The following is a 22,339-nucleotide window of genomic DNA, read 5'->3' as shown; positions in this document are numbered from 1 at the left end:
CGCCCTGAGTTCCTTATGTGCTTGCAACCCCTATCTGCTAAGAAACATCCAGTGTCCTTGGTTTTCAATATAAACACCTTAAAAATATGTTGAATACATTTGGTTTTCATATCCTACTATACTAAACCTACATATGTTAAAGTATTACAGTTTAAATAATTACGCTATAAATTGTCGTAATATATTATAAGAAAATTAAAATAACAAAAAATGGTACGTGATAGGAACTTTTTGGCTTTGAATTTGATTTCAGCATGCTAAAAATACCCTAAAAACATTAAAACTTTGGAGGCAGGAATTTCATCGCAGACTAGTGTAATCATTTTCCGAGCGAGTTGGTTCAGACAGTAACGTTTGAGACTGACATTCGGGAAGTCCAGGGTTCCAACTTCGTGGCCGGCTAATCTTACTGGGGTTTTTAATGGTTCCCCTCAGTCACAAAAGGCAAAAATGCTAGATTGAAAATTTACATACTATGATTTATCACCGCCTTAATCACCAATATCAAAAACATTAGCCAAAATCTGAAGTCAGTTACATGAATATAGGCGTAAGCTATCAATAACACACGACAATAGGAGCAGGAAGTTAACAATAGCAAAAAACGGCCTATTGATATACTCTGTTTCTGAACCGACGCATGCGACGTGCGAGGTGCGAGGCCCGTCTCGCACAAATCCGAACTACAAGAGAGATAGTGAGTGGTTTCTATAACTGTGAAATGCGAGATCTGCGCACCTCGCAGCCATAGAAACCACTCACTATCTCTCGTATAGTCCGGATTTGTGCGAGGCGGACCTCGCATCCCGCACGTCGCATGCGTCGGTTCAGAAAAACCAAGGCTTTAGACCTTACATACACGATAGATGTTAAAGCATGCATAAATAAACTAGACAAAATAAGCAGTAATAATAATAATACTAATAATAATAATAATAATAATAATAATAATAATAATAATAATAATAGCGCAGTGGAAAATATAGAAATATACAGCTTTTTATTGTCTTCTCATGTTATTTTACATTTAAAATTTGAACCCGTGTCTGTTACTAGAAACATGGTGGATATTGGTTCACACTGCATGTTGTAGTTCAAACTCCGGTTTCCTGTCTAATCCAGTATCTGTATGACGACACTTTAGTGTATACACCAGGGAAGTTAGCGTGACCGCAGCCTGCTCCCCATGACACGATGCCTATGAGATGTCCGCTGGAAACCAGAGGACCGCCAGTATCACCCTATTGAAGTGGCAAGAAACATTACATTGGTTAACAGCGATGTCGAATTTAATGTTCTACGAATATAATCTTTTGGGTTTCAGCTCCGTTTAAAATTATTATAACTAGAACACTTAAAAGTCATCCTACTCGTATAAATAAATAAGGAAGTAAACTAAGTACATTTATAACACTTAAATTTAAATTATATTTGTTATATTATCTGAAAAGTAATAAAATGACAAATACTTAAGCCAACAAGTAAGAAATAAAATATATGGAATAAATATTTTCATTTCCCTTTTCATTAGTTGTTTAACTTCCCCAATGCAAACTGAGCTGGAAGATAAAGGAAAGAATTTAAAAGTATTTCCCATATATAATAAGTTATAACATTCAAGTTTAGTGGTAAAGTAACTTAAATATAATAAACAATAAAATAATATCGTATTAAATTTAGAAGTAATAAACCAAAAGGTTATAGATAAGCAAACTGAGCTGAAGATAAAGGAAATAATTTAAAAGTATTTCCAATATAAAGGGTGATTTACGAGGATTTACCGTCCTTTACGGAGCTTATTTCCGAAGACATTTTGAGCAAAAAATGTCATAAAAACATGGGTCCTATTCTCAATATTTACAGATTTAATTTTCGTTATCGGAACGCATTGCTGTGAACGCGTGATCTTGGTCAGCGTGTAGTCAGCAGCCAGCGCGAGCGATACGGAACTCAAAGATAGCCGTATGCGCGACGAGTGCCATTCACAAGCCTGCGGCCAAGTGTACTCAAGCGGATGGCGAAATTAAAAAAAAAGTGTTGTAAACTCTCCAAGACTGTAAATTAGGATGCAAAATTGAATTGAAAATAATTAAGTCGGTGGAAGTGGTGTGATTTGTAGGATAATTGTTGTGATAAGTGCGTAAGAATAATGTAATTTTCTAGTTAAAAATTGAAAAAGATGTCTGTACGAAGCAACTAAGGAGTTCACAGCACATTTTAGCTTCGTAATACTTGCAATTAAAGAAATGATACTTCTGAATGATTCATTCTCTATTTGTATTATTCTTTTACCTTCAAACTAAGGAAAAAACGTATTTTCCAAACAACTTTAAATTAGTGTAAGTCTGAAAATATTGGGAATAGGAACTGTTTTTATATGAAATTTTTTGCTCAAAATGTCTTCAGAAATAAGCTCCGTAAAGGACGGTAAATCCTCGTGAATCATTCTGTATAATGAATTATAAGCATTCAAGTTAGATGGTGAAATAACTAAAATACAATAAACAGTGAAATATAATCGTATTAAATTTAGCAGTAATAAACAGACAGGTTATAGAAAAGCAAACTGAGCTGAAGGTAAAGGAAATACGAGTAATTTAAAAGTATTTCCCTTATACACTATCTACCAAAAAGTAATGATTGGGCACTGTTTTTTCCACTTTAGAACCTTGTGGTACCACCTCTTGTTGCTATAACAGCAGCCACCCTGTCAGGCATGCTCTCCACTAGTTTGTGTAGGATATCCACTGGAATGTGTCGCCATTCCTCTTGCAACATACACTCAGTTGGACAATGGAATTTGGCCGCATCTCCCGATACCTCGCCGGTCCAATTATTCCCAAAGGTGCTCAAAGGGATTGAGATCAGGACTCTGTGCTGGTCTGCATACCACTGCATAGTAGCCGCCGAAACATGGGGCCAACTTCCATTATCCAACTGAGTGCATGTTGCAAGAGGAATGGCGAAGCATTCCAGTGGATATCCTACACAAAATAGTGGAGATCATGCCTGACAGGGTGGCTGCTGTTATAGCAACAAGAGGTGGTGCCACGAGGTTCTAAAGGGGCAAAAACAGTGTCCAATTACTTTTTGGTACATAGTGTATAATGAATTATAAGCATTCATGCACAATGGTGAAATAACTAAAATAGAATAAACAGCAAAATAAAATGGTATAAAATATAGAATTAATAAACCGAGAGATTATAGAAAAGCAAATTGTGTATATTATTGACGACAAACTGAATCTGAAAAAATAAATTATTTTACAATTTGGAGTATCCTGATGATGTGATGATAATGGTGATGTGTTTGTGTTTAATGATCAGAGAAACGTCCACTATTCAGATTTTTTGCACTGCAGTATTTTGTTTCTTGCTTTACACTTCAGAGGACTGAGAGGAATCTCCCGAGACGTCCTGAAGAAATATCAGTAACCTTAGGAAGATGGCTTGCAGAGATCTGTCCGTAAAGAACCTGATGGAGAGAAGTGGCTGACCAGTAATTCTGTCTGAAACTCATTCAGTCTGAGATATGAATCTTTTATGTGCCACTGAGACAACTTACTATAGATTTCCTAGCTACTCACACAATAGCATAATATTATTACCTGGCAGGCGTCTACTCCGCCTTCGTTGTACCCGGCGCAGAGCATATTATCCGTAATGCCACCATAAGTAGCGTAAGATGTGTTGCACGAATGGTAGCCGACGACAGGGACGTCTGCCTCCTTCAAAATGTTGCTCTGATCGCCGCCTTCCTAGAGTAGGGTTCAAATAAACGATTGACATACAAGAATTGATATCGAATAACTCTTTTTATAGGATATTACAATTTTCACACAGCTCGTCGGTTATACAATAGGCATATATACGAAGTAGAAGTGAAATAATCCTGCAGATTGAAAGGGACGATAAGGTACACTTAGATGAATAGAAAACCTATATTACGTTTGGTGATTAAATGCATGGTTAACTAGGAAATTGTGTTGGAAGTTTCAGCAGTCTGGCAATATCGGTCCCTCTTTCTTCTCGTAATATAGATGTAAGAGGTCAACGAACTCAGGTCTGTCGGCTTTAGTGAACTATCTCCCAAAACTCTTTCAGTCTGTAATGTTGCAACCTAGTCGCGTCTGACAGTTTCTTCAAAGTAGTGGTTTTTAAATTAGATTTATACGAAAACTGTCCACGCTACTGAAATCTTTTATTAGATTTGCTATCGATATACACAAAAATCACGATCCTACACGCAATAAGAGGATTTTAAATATTTAGAAAAAAAAATTCTTCTCAGAAAACTATGCACTTTCCACCAATACGGTATTACACTTTTTTGTTACATACAATATGAGCCATTTGCTCTCAAAATCTGGCTTTATTACTTCAATCCCGTATAGTTTTATTGAAAAACAGCCTGTTAAATATACATGCTGCCATTATAGAGAAGGTAAAAATGGTTTAAATAAAAGAAGAAGAAACCAGGAAATGGAACACTTGCATTGACCGTACTGAGGACTATGTTGAATAGTGATGAAGTGTTTGTAGTCTTATTATACATATGCAATTACTAAAACAATTATTAAGGTTACTTTTAGACCCTCACTCATGTATGTATGTATGTATATATATATATATATATATATGTGTGTGTGTGTGTGTGTGTGTGTGTGTGTGTGTGTGTGTGTGTGTTCATTTTCAGCAAAACAATTTTGTACTCCTGAACAAACGAAAGAAACAAGGGGCCAAGACTGGAGACAATGTCCAATAAAATTAGAAAATTAAGACGGATGAATGAGGTAAAGAGACAGTAGAAAGAGAATAAGGAAGAATAATTAGAGAGACAGTTATAAAAGGAGATAAGCAAAGTGCAGATATAGGAACTATTTGGAAATATATGAAAAAGAACAAAACAAAAGAACGAGATTATAAGGGAAATTTAATAAAAGAGTAAAAGAGGACACTGCAGAAGGAAAAGTAAAAGAAGAAGAAAATAGGAAACTACAGAAGGAAGAGTACGAGATGGAGAAAGGAAAAATAAATGAAAAAAAGAAGGGTACTGCGAAGAAGTAATTAAAGAAGGAAAGGAAATATAGGTTGGAGCAACAGTAACAAATATAAATGACACTCGGGAGGAAATTAAACGCAGAATAAATATGGGAAATGCGTGTTATTATTCGGTTGAGAAGCTCTTATCATCCAGTCTGCTGTCGAAAAACCTGAAAGTTAGAATTTATAAAACAGTTATATTACCGGTTGTTCTTTATGGTTGTGAAACTTGGACTCTCACTCTGAGAGAGGAACATAGGTTCAGGGTGTTTGAGAATAAGGTGCTAAGGAAAATATTTGGGGCTAAGCGGGATGAAGTTACAGGAGAATGGAGAAATTTACACAACACAGAACTGCACGCATTGTATTCTTCACCTGACATAATTAGGAACATTAAATCCAGACGTTTGAGATGGGCAGGGCATGTAGCACGTATGGGCGAATCCAGAAATGCATATAGAGTGTTAGTTGGGAGACCGGAGGGAAAAAGACCTTTAGGGAGGCCGAGACGTAGATGGGAGGATAATATTAAAATGGATTTGAGGGAGGTGGGGTGTGATGATAGAGACTGGATTAATCTTGCACAGGATAGGGACCGCTGGCGGGCTTATGTGAGGGCGGCAATGAACCTTCGGGTTCCTTAAAAGCCATTTGTAAGTAAGTAAGTAAAGGAAATATAGGAGAAGGTACAAATCGAGGTGAAGGAGGGAAAGTGGGCGAAAAGAAATAGGACGCTGAAGGAGAAGAAGAATATAGAAGTCGAAGATAGCAGAAGATACAGGTCGAGATTAAGAAGAGAAAGAAAATTAAAAGAATGAAAATAAGGTGGTGCAGAGGAAGTAAAAGAAGAAGTAGAAGACAGAGGAAGATAACAGAACATGCAGATCGAGATTGATAAGGGAAAGAAAATGAAAGTAATGGAAATAGGACGCTGCAGGAGGAGAAGTAAAATAATGAGAAGGTAGAGCAAGATATCAGAAGGTACAGATAGAGATTAATAAGAGAAAGGAAATGAAAATAATGAAAACAGGGCCCTGCAGGAAGAAAAGTGAAAGAATGAGAAGGTAGTGCAAGATAACAGAAGTTACAGATAGAGATTAATAAGAGAAAGGAAATGAAAATAATGAAAATAGGTCGCTGCAGGAGGAGAAGTAAAAGAATGAGAAGGTAGTGCAAGATAGCTGAAGGTACAGATCGATATTAATAAGGGAAAGGAAATGAAAATAATGAAAATAGGGCGCTGCAAGTGGAGAAGTAAAAGAATGAGAAAGTAGTTCAAGATAGCAGAAGGTACAGATCGAAATTAATAAGAGAAAGGAAATGAAAATAATGAAAATAGGGCCCTGCAGGAAGAAAAGTGAAAGAATGAGAAGGTAGTGCAAGTTAACAGAAGTTACAGATAGAGATTAATAAGAGAAAGGAAATGAAAATAATGAAAATAGGGCGCTGCAGGAGGAAAAGTAAAAGAATGAGAAAGTAGTGCAAGATAGCAGAAGGTACAGATCGAGATTAATAAGAGAAAGGAAATGAAAATAATGAAAATAGGGCGCTGCAGGAGGAAAAGTAAAAGAATGAGAAGGTAGTGCAAGATAGCAGAAGGTACAGATCGAGATTAAGGAGTGAAAGAAAATGGAAATAATCGATATTGAGTGATACATGAGAGAAGTAAATGGAGGAGGGGGCAGTGGAAAGTACAGTTAGAGATTGAGGGAAAGGAAATGAAAATGAAGAAAATAGGGTGCACAGGAATAGAAGTGAAAGAAGAAGAGGGTAGTTGAAGTTAAAATGTGGGACAGATCGAGTTTAAGAATGGGAAAGGGAAGGAAAAAAATGGAAAAAGTGTGCTGTAGGTGGGTATTATTGGAAGAAGGAAATGGAAAAAGGGACGTAACTGGGGTATTGAGATGAATTCAAGAAGAAGACGAGATTTTAGAGAGTATAAAGTGAATGGGAAGGAGTGAAAAAACAACGGTAGAGTTACAAGACGCAAGGTCAGAAGAAAAACGGAATACAATAAGAACAAAATGAGGCTGAAAAGAAGTAAAATGGAAGGCAATGTTACTCGTAGAAATAAAAGATGGTAAAGTAGCTGGCAACTAAATAAAATTCATTCATTCATAGTTTTCAGCTCAAGGGCAGGTACTTCACTGCAAACTCAGTATTACTCAATCTTCGCTCTTTTCCACCATTTCTTAGTCTCCGCACACGATCCATATAATTATCTTCATGTTTTCTATCATCTGATGTTATTGGACTTCGTAAATAGAGTAGGCTAAGCTTTGAAATTTTAGCTGGAATAGCAACTACTAAAGTCTGTGTGATGAATCTTGTCTCACTGTGAAAAGAGAGAGAAAGGAGATATGTCTTACCTCGTCTGTGTTGTTATTGCGATGGGGGAGTGAAGCGATGCCAATGGCGGAAGGGACTAGTTGATACATTCTGTAGCGCAAAATAAAGTAACAAAATATACTTTATAGTTCCGTCACTGAGATTGTCTTGCAAGAAACTGAGTTCCGGCAGCCTGTACAATAACAAGGTTTTGAAAGGAATCCTGAAAATTTACAACCCTTCTATATTTTCCACCCTCATTTGGAGGGACTTGGCTTTATTGCTACTGAGACAAGATAAACCTTACCAGGTATAGGAACAATTCCCAGATCTATGGAAAACATAATTGATATAAATATACATTATCTGCCTAACTATTAATAAATACTTTACTGTGAGTACTTACTGAAAGCCTAGAATTCGGTTTTCAGCATTTTCGTGGGAGGTGGTTGTTTTTTTTTTTTTCTACGAATCATTTATATGAGTTCGAAACAATGTGTGCCGGTGTTATAAGAAATTTCGAAGATATATTAAACAATGAAATCTGTATGTCTTACTCGGATTAGTTTGCGAACTTGAGATAATCTGAATACTTCTTCTGTAACATCCGTGACTCTATTCAATTTGGATAATTTTACTGCAATTTATTCCTTTTCTTCAGAAATTACGGCTTGAATCACTAATTATCGTAGGCATTTACCACATAATGGCAGATCCTATTATTATTAAATTTCAAATAAAAACCATTACTGATAATTGTGTGTGAAATTGTGAAACTGTCATTTTTAAGTTTTGACAATTAGAATGACTGAATTTTTCGTTTGAGAATATTTATCTGGAAAAGACTTGAATGAACTTTGTCCTTGATGGAAAAAGAGATATTTGAAGTACAGCCATACCGAGATTGTGCCCCACCCGAGGACAGTAGCACTCGTCCCATCCGACACTTCGCTTTCCTGCAGAGGGATGCTCTGTACGTTGGTTCCGAATATGACGCCCGTGCTCAAGCGGACGAGTGCGATGTCATGGGCCATAGTGTTGAGGTCGAACGACCCGTACCTGAGGATCTGCGAAACCTGATGCAGAGTCCCGCCTGAAGAGCTGTACGTGGAACCCACTCTCACCAAGTACTCCCTGGCGTTAGGTCTGCAGTCAGATTTAAAATGTGTAGTATAGTGAGAAATGCACATAGTTAAGTTACGGAATTGAATTTACGGGAGGGAGGCACTATGGTTCAGCTCTTCGTCCTGTTACGATCTATTGCGCTAACCCTCAAGCTAGGCGCATTCCCAAACCCACACCGGCTGACTACACAAAGGTTCGCTGCGTACCGAGGTTTCGAGCAGGCAACCCCACTCTTCCGTAGGCCAGCTCCCTCCGTGCGTCGCCAGCAGCGATCGGGGAATGCTATGGAATGATGACATGGTGACGAAATGATGTAGATTCCTAATATGGGTAAAACGGGAGAACCCCGAGAAAAACCCCAAGTGGATTCTTACATTGAAAAATCCCAGGCCTGACCGGGATTCGAACCCGGGCCGTCTACGTGACAAGCCCGAGCCAGTAAGAATAGTTAAGCTAAACAACTCACTCACTCACTCACTCACTCACTCACTCACTCACCCTCATGACTGCAGCATCAGCTTACAAAAAATAATATACTTAGTAAGAAATAAGTAATAAATTAACAAACACGATATGCTGTAGATCAGGGCCTGGCAACTGGAGCAAATATGAGCAGTGAGCAGTAAAGACGCTAGTGAGCAACTGAGAGCGCGGTGTTGGCTCTGTTATGTGGTCAGAGGTGGATTAATACATTTGTCTGCAATGTGGTAGTACTTTGAGATTAAACATGATGCGATCCATTGTTCCTAATTCTTGATATGATATGATATGATATGATATGATATGATATGATATGATATGATGTGATATGATATGATATGATATGATATGATATGATATGATATGATATGATATGATATGATATGATATGATATGATATGATATGATATGATATGATATGATATGATATGATATGATATGATATATATTTCGTCACAGCACTTACTTACATGTAAATGGTGTACCTCACATTTCTCGTATCCGGTGCCACCATTAACACATTATTAGCAGTACACGTCTACACAAATACTCCAATTTACACTAGGCCTATGTAGCTACCTTTTTATTACCCGGTCTAATCTCCCCTTCAATATGTCTTCTCCATTTCATTTGCTATTCTCTATTTGTTCGTTAACTCTATTTATACTTAATATTATACACTAATTTCCATTCCTTTCTCTCTCTCTCTCTCTCTCTCTCTCTCTCTCTCTCGAACTAATATCCATTAAAATCTCAATTTCACTTTTTATATAAATTATCATATTGTATTATTTGTTCTTTGAACTTTTCTCTTATCTTTCTCTTATATTCCTTTACCGTTCCAATGTTCAAATGTTAGTACTAATTTTATGCTGACACTTGTTCACTTCTCTTAACCCTTACTCTCTATTATGTTCACTCTTTCCTATTTGTGCTCACTTTCACTTTCTCACTATTCCACTTACACTTAATTCTTTCTCACTATTCCCACTTCCTATAAATACTTATATTTTATCCCTACGCACTTGATTGTACACTTGCTAGCTCCTCTATACTTCTCGATCTTTTTCCAGTTCCACTTTACTTGCACGTTTTGATCACATCCCCACATTTTTTAATCACATCTAATACCTCTGACTCTATAATATTCATATCCTCAGGTGCCTCAAGTTTTGACTTTTTTACTGTTCGTTTCTGCCTTATTTCTATCTCTGTCTTTCTATTTACTTCTTATTTTCTTTCAATTTCATTATCTCTAACACTCACTGAATCTACAAATGGGTTAACTACGCTCGTACTGATTTGAATGGTTTCTTCTATTCCCCCCCACACTTTCACTTTCATATAATAGATTTCCACTTATACTCGCATCCTTATTCTTTTCCCTACTTTCTTCCCTATCACTTCCCGACTCCTGGTTTCTTTTTTTTATCCCCACTAACCTTTTTTTAGCGTCCGTGTTCCTTATTCCATTATTGCCCGCATTTATTCTAGAATGCGCTATTCTTAATGTTGTAATTATATGAAATATGTTCATTTCAATCACATTTAAAGTCCATTAAATGTTGAAGGAGTGAATATGATTCCTATTACATCCATGCGCGATAGACATATGTAGTTTGTAATTCACTTCTGCACAGCTGTTTTACACTGGAGAACTGGCAGTAGAGTCGCAGTCTACTATATAGGCCTACAGTCATGAAGCTCAATACGTAGTAAATATGTATCCATAGATAGTTGCTCACCACTAAGATCACTACTATCGCCCCATTACAGACAATGCGAAACAGTACCGGCACCCTCTATTGTTCCTAGCACCCTCAAAACTCAAGCTTCCTGACTATATACTAGACTGTGGTAGTATCTCGTGAGCAAAACCGCTTTCCGCTGCTCCACGGAGAGTTCAGTTGCCCGGCCCTACATTATATAATCTAAAAACTTTTTCCTACTCGTATAACTGTGCTTCAGTCAATTCACATGACTCTAATAGTCGCAATTTAGACTCATTTATAATTTGGTGAGGTAACGGCAGACTGTGGACTTAGAAACACCAAGGCTTGCCGCACCTCACTGCTGTTGACGACCGGTTGTTTTTTTCAGTTTGGTGCATATAGTTTCGTTCTTTAGAATAGGTGATATTGCTGAGAGAAGTTAATTTTCAAGGTCTCCATCATCACAATTTATTCAGCTTCTAAAGCTGCAATAATGTTTTTTTTTTTTATTTTTTTTTCAAAAGAGATCCAGAAGTACTCGAATTGAAATTATATGTATGTCATCGCACATCTTGAATAACAAACTAAATATAATATTATATATTTTATACCGAAAATAGATAACACAGTCAAATGTTTTATGACATATATATTAAAAGAATACCAACAACACATAAGTATAAACAAATCGCCATTGCCTGGTCATTCGTAGACAAATGAAGAGGTGAATTGTAAACTGCTCTAAGTCAAAATGATAATTTATAAAAAAAATGATAAAGGGTGATAAAACGCTCCTGGTGCCTGCATATGTTTTTTTTTTTAACGGATCTAAGTCTAAGATTTTATATGAGCTTGAAAAGGATAAATGTATGTATGTATCAAATACCTACACACTTCACTTTACGTGATTCGGATTCCGCGTATATTGCGGATAGATGGCAGAACTGTGACCCATTTTTCTAGTTGTACACCACTTCGGCAGGCCACACTGTACATGATGTGTATCTGTGGGAGTTATTTCGTGTACTAAGGTGAGTGTATGTATAAGCGTTCGTGTAAGTGAAGTGTCTGGAATGAGTGATGATGATGAAGATGAGGAAGAGAGAAGGGGAAGCCCGGTGGCGACACGTAGCCTACTCCTGTCGAATAGCACCAAGGGGGCCGCCAGGCTTAACGTCCCCATCCGACGGACGAATCACTATCAACAGTGACATGTGCCTTCTCTTCATATGCACTGGGGAAACATTTGGGATTTAACCCAAGCATATTGATCCACAGTCTAGTGATGAGAAGTTAAGCACCGCCATCTTTCTTAGTCCCGAGGTAGAAATTTTACATGAAAATTTCTGATCCCACCGGGACTCGAACCCGGACCGGGTAGTCTAGAGGCAGACACTCTACCACAGAGCTAACTCGGCGGACTTGAAAAGGATAAATTAAAAATGAATAAAGCAAGTTAAAATATAAAAAAGTGGCTTAGGACACTTTGGAATCCACCTCTTCAAATATGTAGGACGGTAATGGGAGAATATTTTGGGACGATATAGTGCAAAGTAGTCACATTTTAAACAGTATTGCTACCTATAAATACTTAAGAATTCATTTAATCTGCAAAGAATATCCAGGTGATAAAGCAATAACGGAACTGTGACGAAATGAGAAGAGGAAGAGCAACCGGAGATCCCGAATAAAGTCTACCCCGTATACGAGTATGTTGTGCCAGTCACAATTTGTCAAGAAATGTCCCAAGAATAGAACGCTATTTCATTTTCTGGCATATCGTACATGATCCTAAATCCAATATTAATCAACAAAAAATTATATACGGGTACTCACATAGAAATGCAGCTGGCTGCAGTTACCAGCCACTCGGAATTGATGATTGTGGCGCCACAAATATGCTCAGTATCCTTGTGAAGGGACGCCTGGAAAATACATTTCATATGAAATTAAAGAAATAGAGTTTCGAGAAAACTATGTAAGTGAGAACGACAAATTTTACTATTCCATTTGTCTGTACTGTAATTAATTATTATTAGTTATAACGAAACTGTTGTGACAGTTAATTTTACTCCGCAATTGTTGGTTCTTTATTTTTAACTTTTTGTTTTTACATGACCTGATTTATTACTCAGAGAGGTATAATTTTACTTTTTAAACGTCAGTATATCAAGAGTTATGGTCTTGAAGTTAAATAAGGAATATTTTCATTGGAAGGGATATTCTGATCTTTTATTTAATTATCAAATGACTTTTTTGAAACGAAATGAATTAAGCAAAAATTATTTCATACTAGTCAACCAAACTTATAATAGGATGGTGAAATTGTGAATTAGGCCCGTAACACACTACAGCGAGAAATATCTAATGCGTTTGTCGAGCTATGAAAAATTCTTTTTTTTTAGCACGGAGTAACGCTCGAAATTGGTTAAGTACTATATATTGGCGAAACGTGTTGCATACTTATGTTTGATTAAAATAGGAAAACTGACCAAAAATGGGTTACTTATCTTCGTTAGCACTAAGCACTGTTTACAAATGTTGACGGGATGTAAACATGGTTTGTAAGAATAATAGTTACACATGCTGCTGGCGATAAAGAATTTATCCCTAACAATTTCGTGATATATATCTATGACGCAAAATCTAATACGGGAAATCTCATAATGAAATGAATTCAGATTCACAGAATGGATAAGTACGCGAGTAATACCAGCATTGTCCATAATAAAGAGCAAAGAAGTCCTTGTCAACCAGTGAAATGTGAAATACAAAGCTGGCGTACCAGAAATGAGATCGCATTTGATACGAAATTGAGTAGGACCAAATTTTTAGAACGAGTACAGCAGTTCCCAAAAATTAAATATAGCTATTGACAAAAGTCTACGCAATATTTTTTTAGTACAAAATGGCTTTGTTATTATTCTTATTAAAGTCATATCTATCTATTTAAGTCATAATATGTCGCAACAAACCATGTACATTAGCACCTATTGTTAGGAAAATCATAACGATTATTATTTCAATAACATTATATTTCTTACACCGTGCTTCTGTTTGAATATGAAACAGATTATACAGAATTCCCGCGCCAAGATTATAAACACAAAATACCACCGATCCACTTTCCCGTTCTATTATAAGCTCGGTACACCAGTACACTGGCGATCAAAGATATCTGATTCTACTAATCGATAGTGATCGATAATTTTTTTTTTTTTAACAGATTGTTTCTTCTTAAGTACCAGGTCGGATTTGACCCTTTCCTTTTAAAAGAAGTGTAGGAAATCATATGGCAAGTTGGAGCTTAAATATTCCAAGGCAACGTAACTCTACCAATAGTAGAGGGAGCAAATTGATAGTGTCATGTAAGAGGAATCGGTATATTTCTACTTATTAGTGGATTTGAATGGTTGTGGAGGGATGCTAGAAATTTTGTACGAAGAGTTTTGATGTAAGCTGAGAAGTACAGTATGTCAAGATCGTCGTACAGTTTGCTATTTCGGATGAGATAGTCTGCTCCAGTGATGGTTCGACAGATGGCTCGTTGAAGACCGTCTAGTCGTTGAAGATGTCGCGCATTTGCTTGAGCCCGTATTTCGCAACAGAATGTCATGTAGGATCGAATTAAAACTTTGTACAACATGGTTTTGACATTTAAAGATGTATAGCTCTTGAAAAATGAGTAAAGAAGCATATATATCGTTGGAAGGCCTTCTCACGAATATGTGAGACGTGATGTTTAAAAGTAAGTCTCTTATCAAGAAAAACTCCAAGATACTTGACGGTAGTTGTGAAAGGTATATTTTCATTTTGAATGGTTAAGGGCTGTACTTGCAGCGGAAATCTTCTTGTGAAAACAACTGCTTGCGACTTGGAGCCATTTATCTTAAGACGCCATTTTGTGGACCATTGTGTAATAATATTTAAGGTTTCCTGCATTTGTAGACAAGCAAAATGAATGTTTATATGCTTCGTATAAATGACAGTATCATCAGCGTATAGCGTAAGTTTACATTTGGAATGAATTGGTATATCACGGACATATGCACAGTACAAGGTTGGACTTAAAACTGATCCTTGAGGAACTCCTGCAGTTATGACGTGAGCGTTGGAGAGACAGCGTCCATTTTGAACACGAAAAGTTCTATCTGTAGTCTAAGGTAACTGGCGATAAGTTGAATATAAGTTATAGGAATGTTAAGATTGTGAAGTTTATATAATAAACGAGTGTGCCAGACAGTATCAAAAGCTTGCTGAATGTCGATAAATGTAGCTACTGTATGTTGTCCAAGTTGAAATCCTCTTTGGACGGAAGTTGTTAATGTATGAAGTGCTTCTCTGGGACTATGGTGGGGTTTAAATCCAAAGTGTTCATGGTGGATGACATTAGGTGCAGTTAAATATGGCTTTAGTCTTGGCAGAATGATACGTTCAAAAATTTTTCCAAGGAAGTTGGTTAGACTGACTGGTCTATAACTTTGGGGTAATGTTGGATCTTTCCCCGGTTTAACTATTGGAATAATATGTGCTGTTTTCCACGCTGTTGGAAAATAATTATGATGTAGACATGAGTTGAATATCTTCGTTAAATGAGTTATGCATCTTTTTGGTAATTTCTTCAATATGGCTGATGTGATTTTATCCGGACCAGATGTCTTCTTCGGTGCTAGATTTCGAATTATGGTCTTGATTTCTTGTGGTCGTACGTGAGGTGCAGTTCCGGGTTCGGGACGATGTAATATGGACTGTACATGTTGCGATATTGTTGTTGAAAAGTCTTGTAGTGAGGAGTGATGATGGGAGGAGAATCGGTTTTGAAAGGAGTTTGCAAGAGCTTCAAGCCTATCAATAGGATCATAAATGAATATACCACTTGAGTCTTTAATAGGTGTTGACTTTTTTGCGATAGTTATTCCTAGCATTCGTTTTGTAAACGTCCAAAAGGTTTTCCTGTAGGCTTTATGGTTTCCACTGTATCGGCAAACTTATTGATTTTATAGATCTCGTATTTTCTTCGGATAGCACGTTGATACCGATAAAAAGCTCTTTTTGCTTGAGGGTCCGCATAAAGCTGCCACCGTTTTCGAGCTTGGTTTTTAGCTTTAAGAAGATATTTTAGTTCAGTACTACCGTAAACGTTATCTGATGTCTCAAAAGTCAATGTGGAGGACGTTTCATCGAATGTGTCTATTACAGTGTCAGAAAATATTTGTATAGCAGTTTCTATTTCAGAAGATTTTAAAGTCGGTAGAGTACCCGAGATGATTTGGTGCAAGCGTTTCGTGAAAACATTCCAATCTGTAACTTTCTCTGACGTGTATTATGCAAATCAAGATTTCAGGTATAACATGTCACTGTTCGTTAACAGAAAACCACAATTTAAGTCACACTGAGTTAGTGTGCACTCGAAGTTGGTTGCTTGAAGGTTGTCAGCCCACTTTGAGGTCTGTGGATATAGAGGGAAAAATTGGATCGGTGTCGGGTAGCTCAGTTGGTAGAGCGTTGGTACGATAAACCAAAGGTCCCGGGTTCGATACCCGGCCCCGGAACAATTTTTCCCTCGAAATTATTCAAATCAACTTTACAGGGAGTTATACCTGAAATCTTGATTTGATCAGTTTTAAGTCCAACCCTGTACTGTGCATATGTCCGTGATATACCAATTCATTCCAAAATATAAACTTACACTATACGCTGATGATACTGTCATTTATACGAAGCATATAACATTCATTTTGCTTGTCTACAAATGCAGGAAACCTTAAATACTATTATACAATGGTCCACAAAATGGCGTCTTAAGATAAATGGCTCCAAGTCGCAAGCAGTTGCTTTCACAAGAAGATTTCCGCTGCAAGTACAGCCCTTAACCATTCAAAATGAAAATATACCTTTCACAACTACCGTCAAGTATCTTGGAGTTTTTCTTGATAAGAGACTTACTTTTAAACATCACGTCTCACATATTCGTGAGAAGGCCTTCCAACGATATGTGCTTCTTTACTCATTTTTCAAGAGCTATACATCTTTAAATGTCAAAACCATGTTGTACAAAGTTTTAATTCGATCCTACATGACATTCTGTTGCGAAATACGGGCTCAAGCAAATGCGCGACATCTTCAACGACTAGACGGTCTTCAACGAGCCATCAGTCGAACTGTCACTGGAGCGGACTATCTCATCCGAAATAGCAAACTGTACGACGATCTTGACATACTGTACTTCTCAGCTTACATCAAAACTCTTCGTACAAAATTTCTAGCATCCCTCCTCAACATCCAAATCCACTAATAAGTAGAAATATACCGATTCCTCTTACATGACACTATCAATTTGCTCACTCTACTATTGGTAGAGTTATGTTGCCTTGGAATATTTTAAGCTCAAACTTGCCATATGATATCCTACACTTCTTTTAAAAGAAAAGGGTCAAATCCGACCTGGTACTTAAGAAGAAACAATCTGTTTAATATATATATATATATATATATATATATATATATCGATCACTATTGATTAGTAGGATCAGATATCTTTGAACGTCATTGTACATATTTATAGATGCCGGAAAATAAGTAGCAATAATTCTCATGTTAACAGCGTTTTATTTCGTGTTTTCCAAAACAGGCCACTCTATATTTAATAAAATTAATAGATAGATATAATTTAAAGTTAATTTAAATAAATAATAGACTACAAGGTATTAAACGAAAGAAATGAATGATAATACATTACAATGTATGGATAACTTGTAATTGTAGTATTGCTTCCTCCGATAATTCGTTCTTCTCTTTCGTTGATTGGCACACCTGTCAGAGATTAAACAAAATTGTGAACCATTTACGTAACATATTAAACATTGCACGACATTAGTGATGGAGGAAATAAATTAAATACCGATATATTAATATTGCAACATTTTGGAAACTTAATTTCTATAATCAATATGTATATTGCAAAAAATATATCGAAATATCGCCATTGCGTAAGCAAATTACATTTTCAGGTGTACCTGTATTGCAACAAAATTACTTAAATTTTAATATTCCCTTTTACCATTGAAATTACCATCATAACAGTCAAAAGCATAAATGTAAAATTGTAAGAATAAACAAAACATTTTAATACCATATTATTATGATATAAGTCCTAACCTAAATCAAAATTATGGTGGAGGTAAGGTGAGCTTAAATGATATAGTGGGTAAGAGTTAAGTGAACACTACATGGTTGAGTATTTGATATTGGAACATGATGAAGTTATTCCAATTTTATACAGGATTCAATTAAGGACACAGATATAATGCTATTTTCTACGTAACAACATAATCATTTTTAAATGTAAGTAAACAGAACTTGTAGTATTATTTTTAAATGTAAGTAAACCGTACTTAGAATGTTACAAGTTTTAACGAACTTCACAATTGATTTGATAAAATCCTTCTATATTAAGTTCCCATTGCAAGTTATTGTTACACTCCAACATTCCAAATAACAATTAGGGATATAATTTTTATAGACTACAAAGATCAATTAAAAAAAATGTCAGCACTAGGTTGTGCATAGAAATCATAGCCGTAAACAATAATGTCACATCGGTATTAAATCCTTGTTTCTCTTTCCATTTCGGAATATAGAAATAAAAGCTTTGATACCCGTTTTGAGGGCAGACGGTTCTCTTTCAGGGTGGGACTTACTCCTGCCTTGGAGAACATTAATAAAAATATTAAAACAGTAGTAGATAAACCTCCAGTCTGTCTCACGTTCGCACACGCTGCATTTTGAATTTGGTGCTGCATGTTAAAACAGTTTGAATTCGAATTCCAGTTCAGCCAATTAGAACAAAGTATTGAGTGAGGTTGCACATTTATGTAACTGTCCATCTTCATTAGCGCCATTTCTTCGGGAATTATCGGAGTTGTTTAGTGTGGATTTTATTGTAGTTTATAGTGATAATAATTCCACAAAAAAAAAAACGATAAATTTATGAGAAAACCGATATATTATGCGATATATTGAATAAAAATTCGATACTGATATATCGCTATATGGAATGGAAAATATCGTTATTTAGTAAAAACCGATATATCGTTACCATCTCTACACGACATACGTAACATCCGTTTCCTGTACAAGAGCAGGATTGTTTGCGTGTTTTAAATTGTAAGTAGAAGTAAAAAATAGACGATATTTCCAAATTTGCATGAGATAAGTTGAAAAGATGCCACATCTCAGGGGTTTTTCTAGTATAAATAACATTTGAAGTAAGAGAGCTGTGCAAGAAAGGTATATTATATTCTTTAATCGGTTCTCTACTTACTACATTAATCCTTTTTAACTGAATTTGAAAACTGAAATATTTATGTATATATATATATATATATATATATATATACACACATTTTTGTTCAGTTTATATGCATACATACACACATACACACACATACATACGTACATACATACATACATACATACATACATACATACATACATACATACATACATACACACACAGATATACATTGTTGTCGTTGTATAGTCAACTGTCTGAAGACAGGTCTGAACCTCACAAGTGGTACCAAGAAGGCACCACTTATGAGGTAACTAAACCAGGAGATAATGCGGTGGTGTGATCAGTTCCTTTCCCCCTCTAATATATACGTCGCCGATTAATTTTTTCCTAACACAATACTGAATCATTTTATTTCTTCTTTGAAGGAAAGATGTCGTGTAGACCCGGATAATGCAGCCCAACGCAGTCCAGCATCTACTTGATTGATTTTTCGATTTTGGAGAGGAAAACCGAAAGCGATAAGGTAATTTGGTGACAATAGGAATTGCATGAACGGAAATGTCTATTGCAATATTTATTGCTTGTTGCAAATGATAGTGTTCATTACTGTATGAAACAAAATAGCGACAATAATATTTACACAATCAAATGGAGCAAATAGGCTATATTGCGGAATAAAAATAGAAGAGAAAGGAGAAAACTTGTGGAGTTCTTAGAAAGAACTTAGAAAAGAAATAAAATGGGAAAAAGGTGGTGACAGAAAGACATGGATAGGTACTGCCGAGATTCGAGGGTTTTCAGGCAAATATTTTGCATAGGTGATGATTATCGGGTAGGGTACAGGCGAAATTGAAGATACGGAAAGTACAAGAAATCGTCATTCACACAGAGTCCCCAAGACATCTGTGCTGCTTTTGTTGTGCATAGCAGAAAAGTGAAGCCGCTACTATTAAAATCATACTAGGCAGAAGGTAGAGGTATATACAATATATATCTGTATGAAATAAGAAGTAGTAATGTAGCGTAGGTTAGCATTTTGTATTGATAATAAGATTCTTGCACATTTTGTTTAATGTCCGATACTAATCACATATACCTCTGGCTGATATGTACACCTATTATTTTATCAGGCAGTGCATCTTATTTGACAAAATATGTCAGAGGAAGAACAATTGTTTGTATGCATCTGAAGTCTGATTAGTGTAACACTTTATTAGTGAGCGATGTCTGCAATGAAGGAGGAGAGGAACTGGCCACCCTACCCCATTATCTCCTGGTTTATTTTCCTCATGAGTGATGTCTTATTGGTGGCACTTATGAGGTTTAGACCTGTTCTCGGACAGTTGACTAGACAAGAACAATCACGTACGGTACTTCAATCCATTTTGAATATATTTACGATTTTTTATACATTTTCTCTATAAGCTGATTCACTTCAGGCCCTGTTTAGAATGCAATACCTGTAAAAGAGTCGATTACAATTGAGAACATGACTGTCCCGGAAAATTCAAAAGGTTGTTACACTTTAGAAATGTTCGAACTTTATCTCTTCAATTCTATGGTTCAATGCAAGAACTGCTAAACCCTAAAAAATTAAACAGTGTCAATATTAATATGAACCTAAATCTTTTATTTATCATTCTTCTTATTATGACTGTGGTGTAGGCCTAAGTATCTATATCGGAGGTAGAGAGATGATAACATACTGCACTACAATTTTATTACGTACAGTACAATACTTAAAGTTTTCTTTAACTTCAATTTTTTAAGAAAAAGCTACCTGTTTGTAAGGATTAGTCTATAGGATTCTGCACTGAACTATGAATTTGTTGAAAAATAAATACACCAAGCTACTGTAAAGTAGTATAAGTTATAGGATAATTATACTTACTCCCTCCGCAAGCAAAGAGGAAGGCCAGAACAAGAAATCGTATAGCTGCCATCAGAATATGATTATTTTGTGTACCGCTGACTAAAATTGCACTACTAATATTAAGTATAGGGTGTTCGTTGGATAACATATTTATATATAAGCCTTGAGTTGGTTGCGACATTTCACAGCAATTACATTTTTTACAGTTTGACATGATTGACGTAATCTCCAAGCTTCCACGAAATTTATCTCTTTGTTAGGAAATTACCTAGAATAAAATATTGACACATATCTATATCACGACACTTGTGTTTTTTCTATCTAATATTGTTTTGAAAGAGATGGATGTCCAAATTCAATTACGTGTGATGTAATTTGTACTGTAAGTAAGACAAAAAGCAGAAAAAATTTTACACACAATTTATATCATCATAATCATCATCGCCATCAACATTAGTAAAGTAGTCAGGAATCAGACCATATCAATGTCATCATTCCAATGCGTTTTATGGCATGCCTTTATAAGTGTCTTTTCTTGCATGTTTTTGATAGTTGAATGTCTTGTTTGATATATGTCCACAGCCGTGGGACTGAAGCCGGATGGTCTATGGCGAGTCCTTGGCATCAACCCCTTTGATTAGATTACCTCCCTTTGATTTGATTACCTGGTTGGGTTTTTCCGAGGTTTTCCCCAAATCAAAAGGCAAATGCCGGGTAATATTTTGGCGAATCCTCGGACCTCACCTCATCTTACTACATCTCGCCAAAATATTGTAAAAAATTGCACAAAATTGTAAAAATTGTAGAAAATTTCTAAATTGTAAAACTACAAAAATTTGTAAAAATTGTAATTATAATATTTTAAAATTTTGACTTGTTCCACATCTTAAAGCTTCATTGCTCATGTAAGATCTATGGAATAAAATAAATGAATAAATGAATGAATAAATGAATGAATGTATATATGATATATGTTATGATATATAATGATGTGATATGATATGGTATGGTATGCGTGATATGATATGATATGGTATGATATGTGATATGATATATAATATGGTATGGTATGTATGATATGATATGGTATGGTATGTTATGATATGTGATATGATATATGCTAATATATGATATGATATATGATATGATATGGTATGATAAAAGATATTGTGACAGCGACGTGAGATTCGAACTCACGACCAGCGTCCCGCAAGAAAGCAGATCGCACAGGCTCCACGGAACATTGAGTGACGTCGCGCGGTGGAGAGAAGAGAGAGGGTGTATTACGTCAACGCGACGAGGCTGCGCGCGCAGCTGCTACTTAACGCAGTGAATGTGGAACGACCTTCCCGACTATTCCAGAAATCCGTCGAAGTGGAAGACTCGCGAATTTTCGAGGCTACGTCGCTGTAGTTATAAATTACGGTCGCGAAGGAACGACAGCAGTTTCTGAGTTTTCAGTTATTCAGGCAGTGAGAAA

The 22,339-nt window shown here is 36.0% G+C and overlaps 1 protein-coding gene and 1 non-coding gene across 2 annotated transcripts; one reads left to right on the top strand and one right to left on the bottom strand.

Annotated features, from left to right (window-relative positions):
- Positions 1-981: 981 nt before the first annotated feature.
- Positions 982-21,031, bottom strand: LOC138701900 (trypsin-1-like). The gene is made up of 6 exons (XM_069829266.1): positions 20,878-21,031; positions 17,430-17,503; positions 12,527-12,615; positions 8,273-8,519; positions 3,611-3,760; positions 982-1,241 (listed from the first exon to the last, which is right to left on the bottom strand). Exons 1-6 carry the CDS (start codon positions 21,005-21,007, stop codon positions 1,095-1,097), a joined length of 837 nt encoding a protein of 278 aa, XP_069685367.1. The 5' UTR covers positions 21,008-21,031; the 3' UTR covers positions 982-1,094.
- On the top strand, positions 16,166-16,242 carry TRNAI-GAU (transfer RNA isoleucine (anticodon GAU)). The gene has a single exon. It is a non-coding gene; the product is annotated as a tRNA-Ile (tRNA).
- Positions 21,032-22,339: the final 1,308 nt, after the last annotated feature.

The sequence above is a fragment of the Periplaneta americana genome, chromosome 1 (assembly GCF_040183065.1).
Source record: "Periplaneta americana isolate PAMFEO1 chromosome 1, P.americana_PAMFEO1_priV1, whole genome shotgun sequence".
Lineage (NCBI taxonomy): Eukaryota > Metazoa > Arthropoda > Insecta > Blattodea > Blattidae > Periplaneta > Periplaneta americana.
This window is presented reverse-complemented; position numbering and strand designations above follow the sequence as displayed.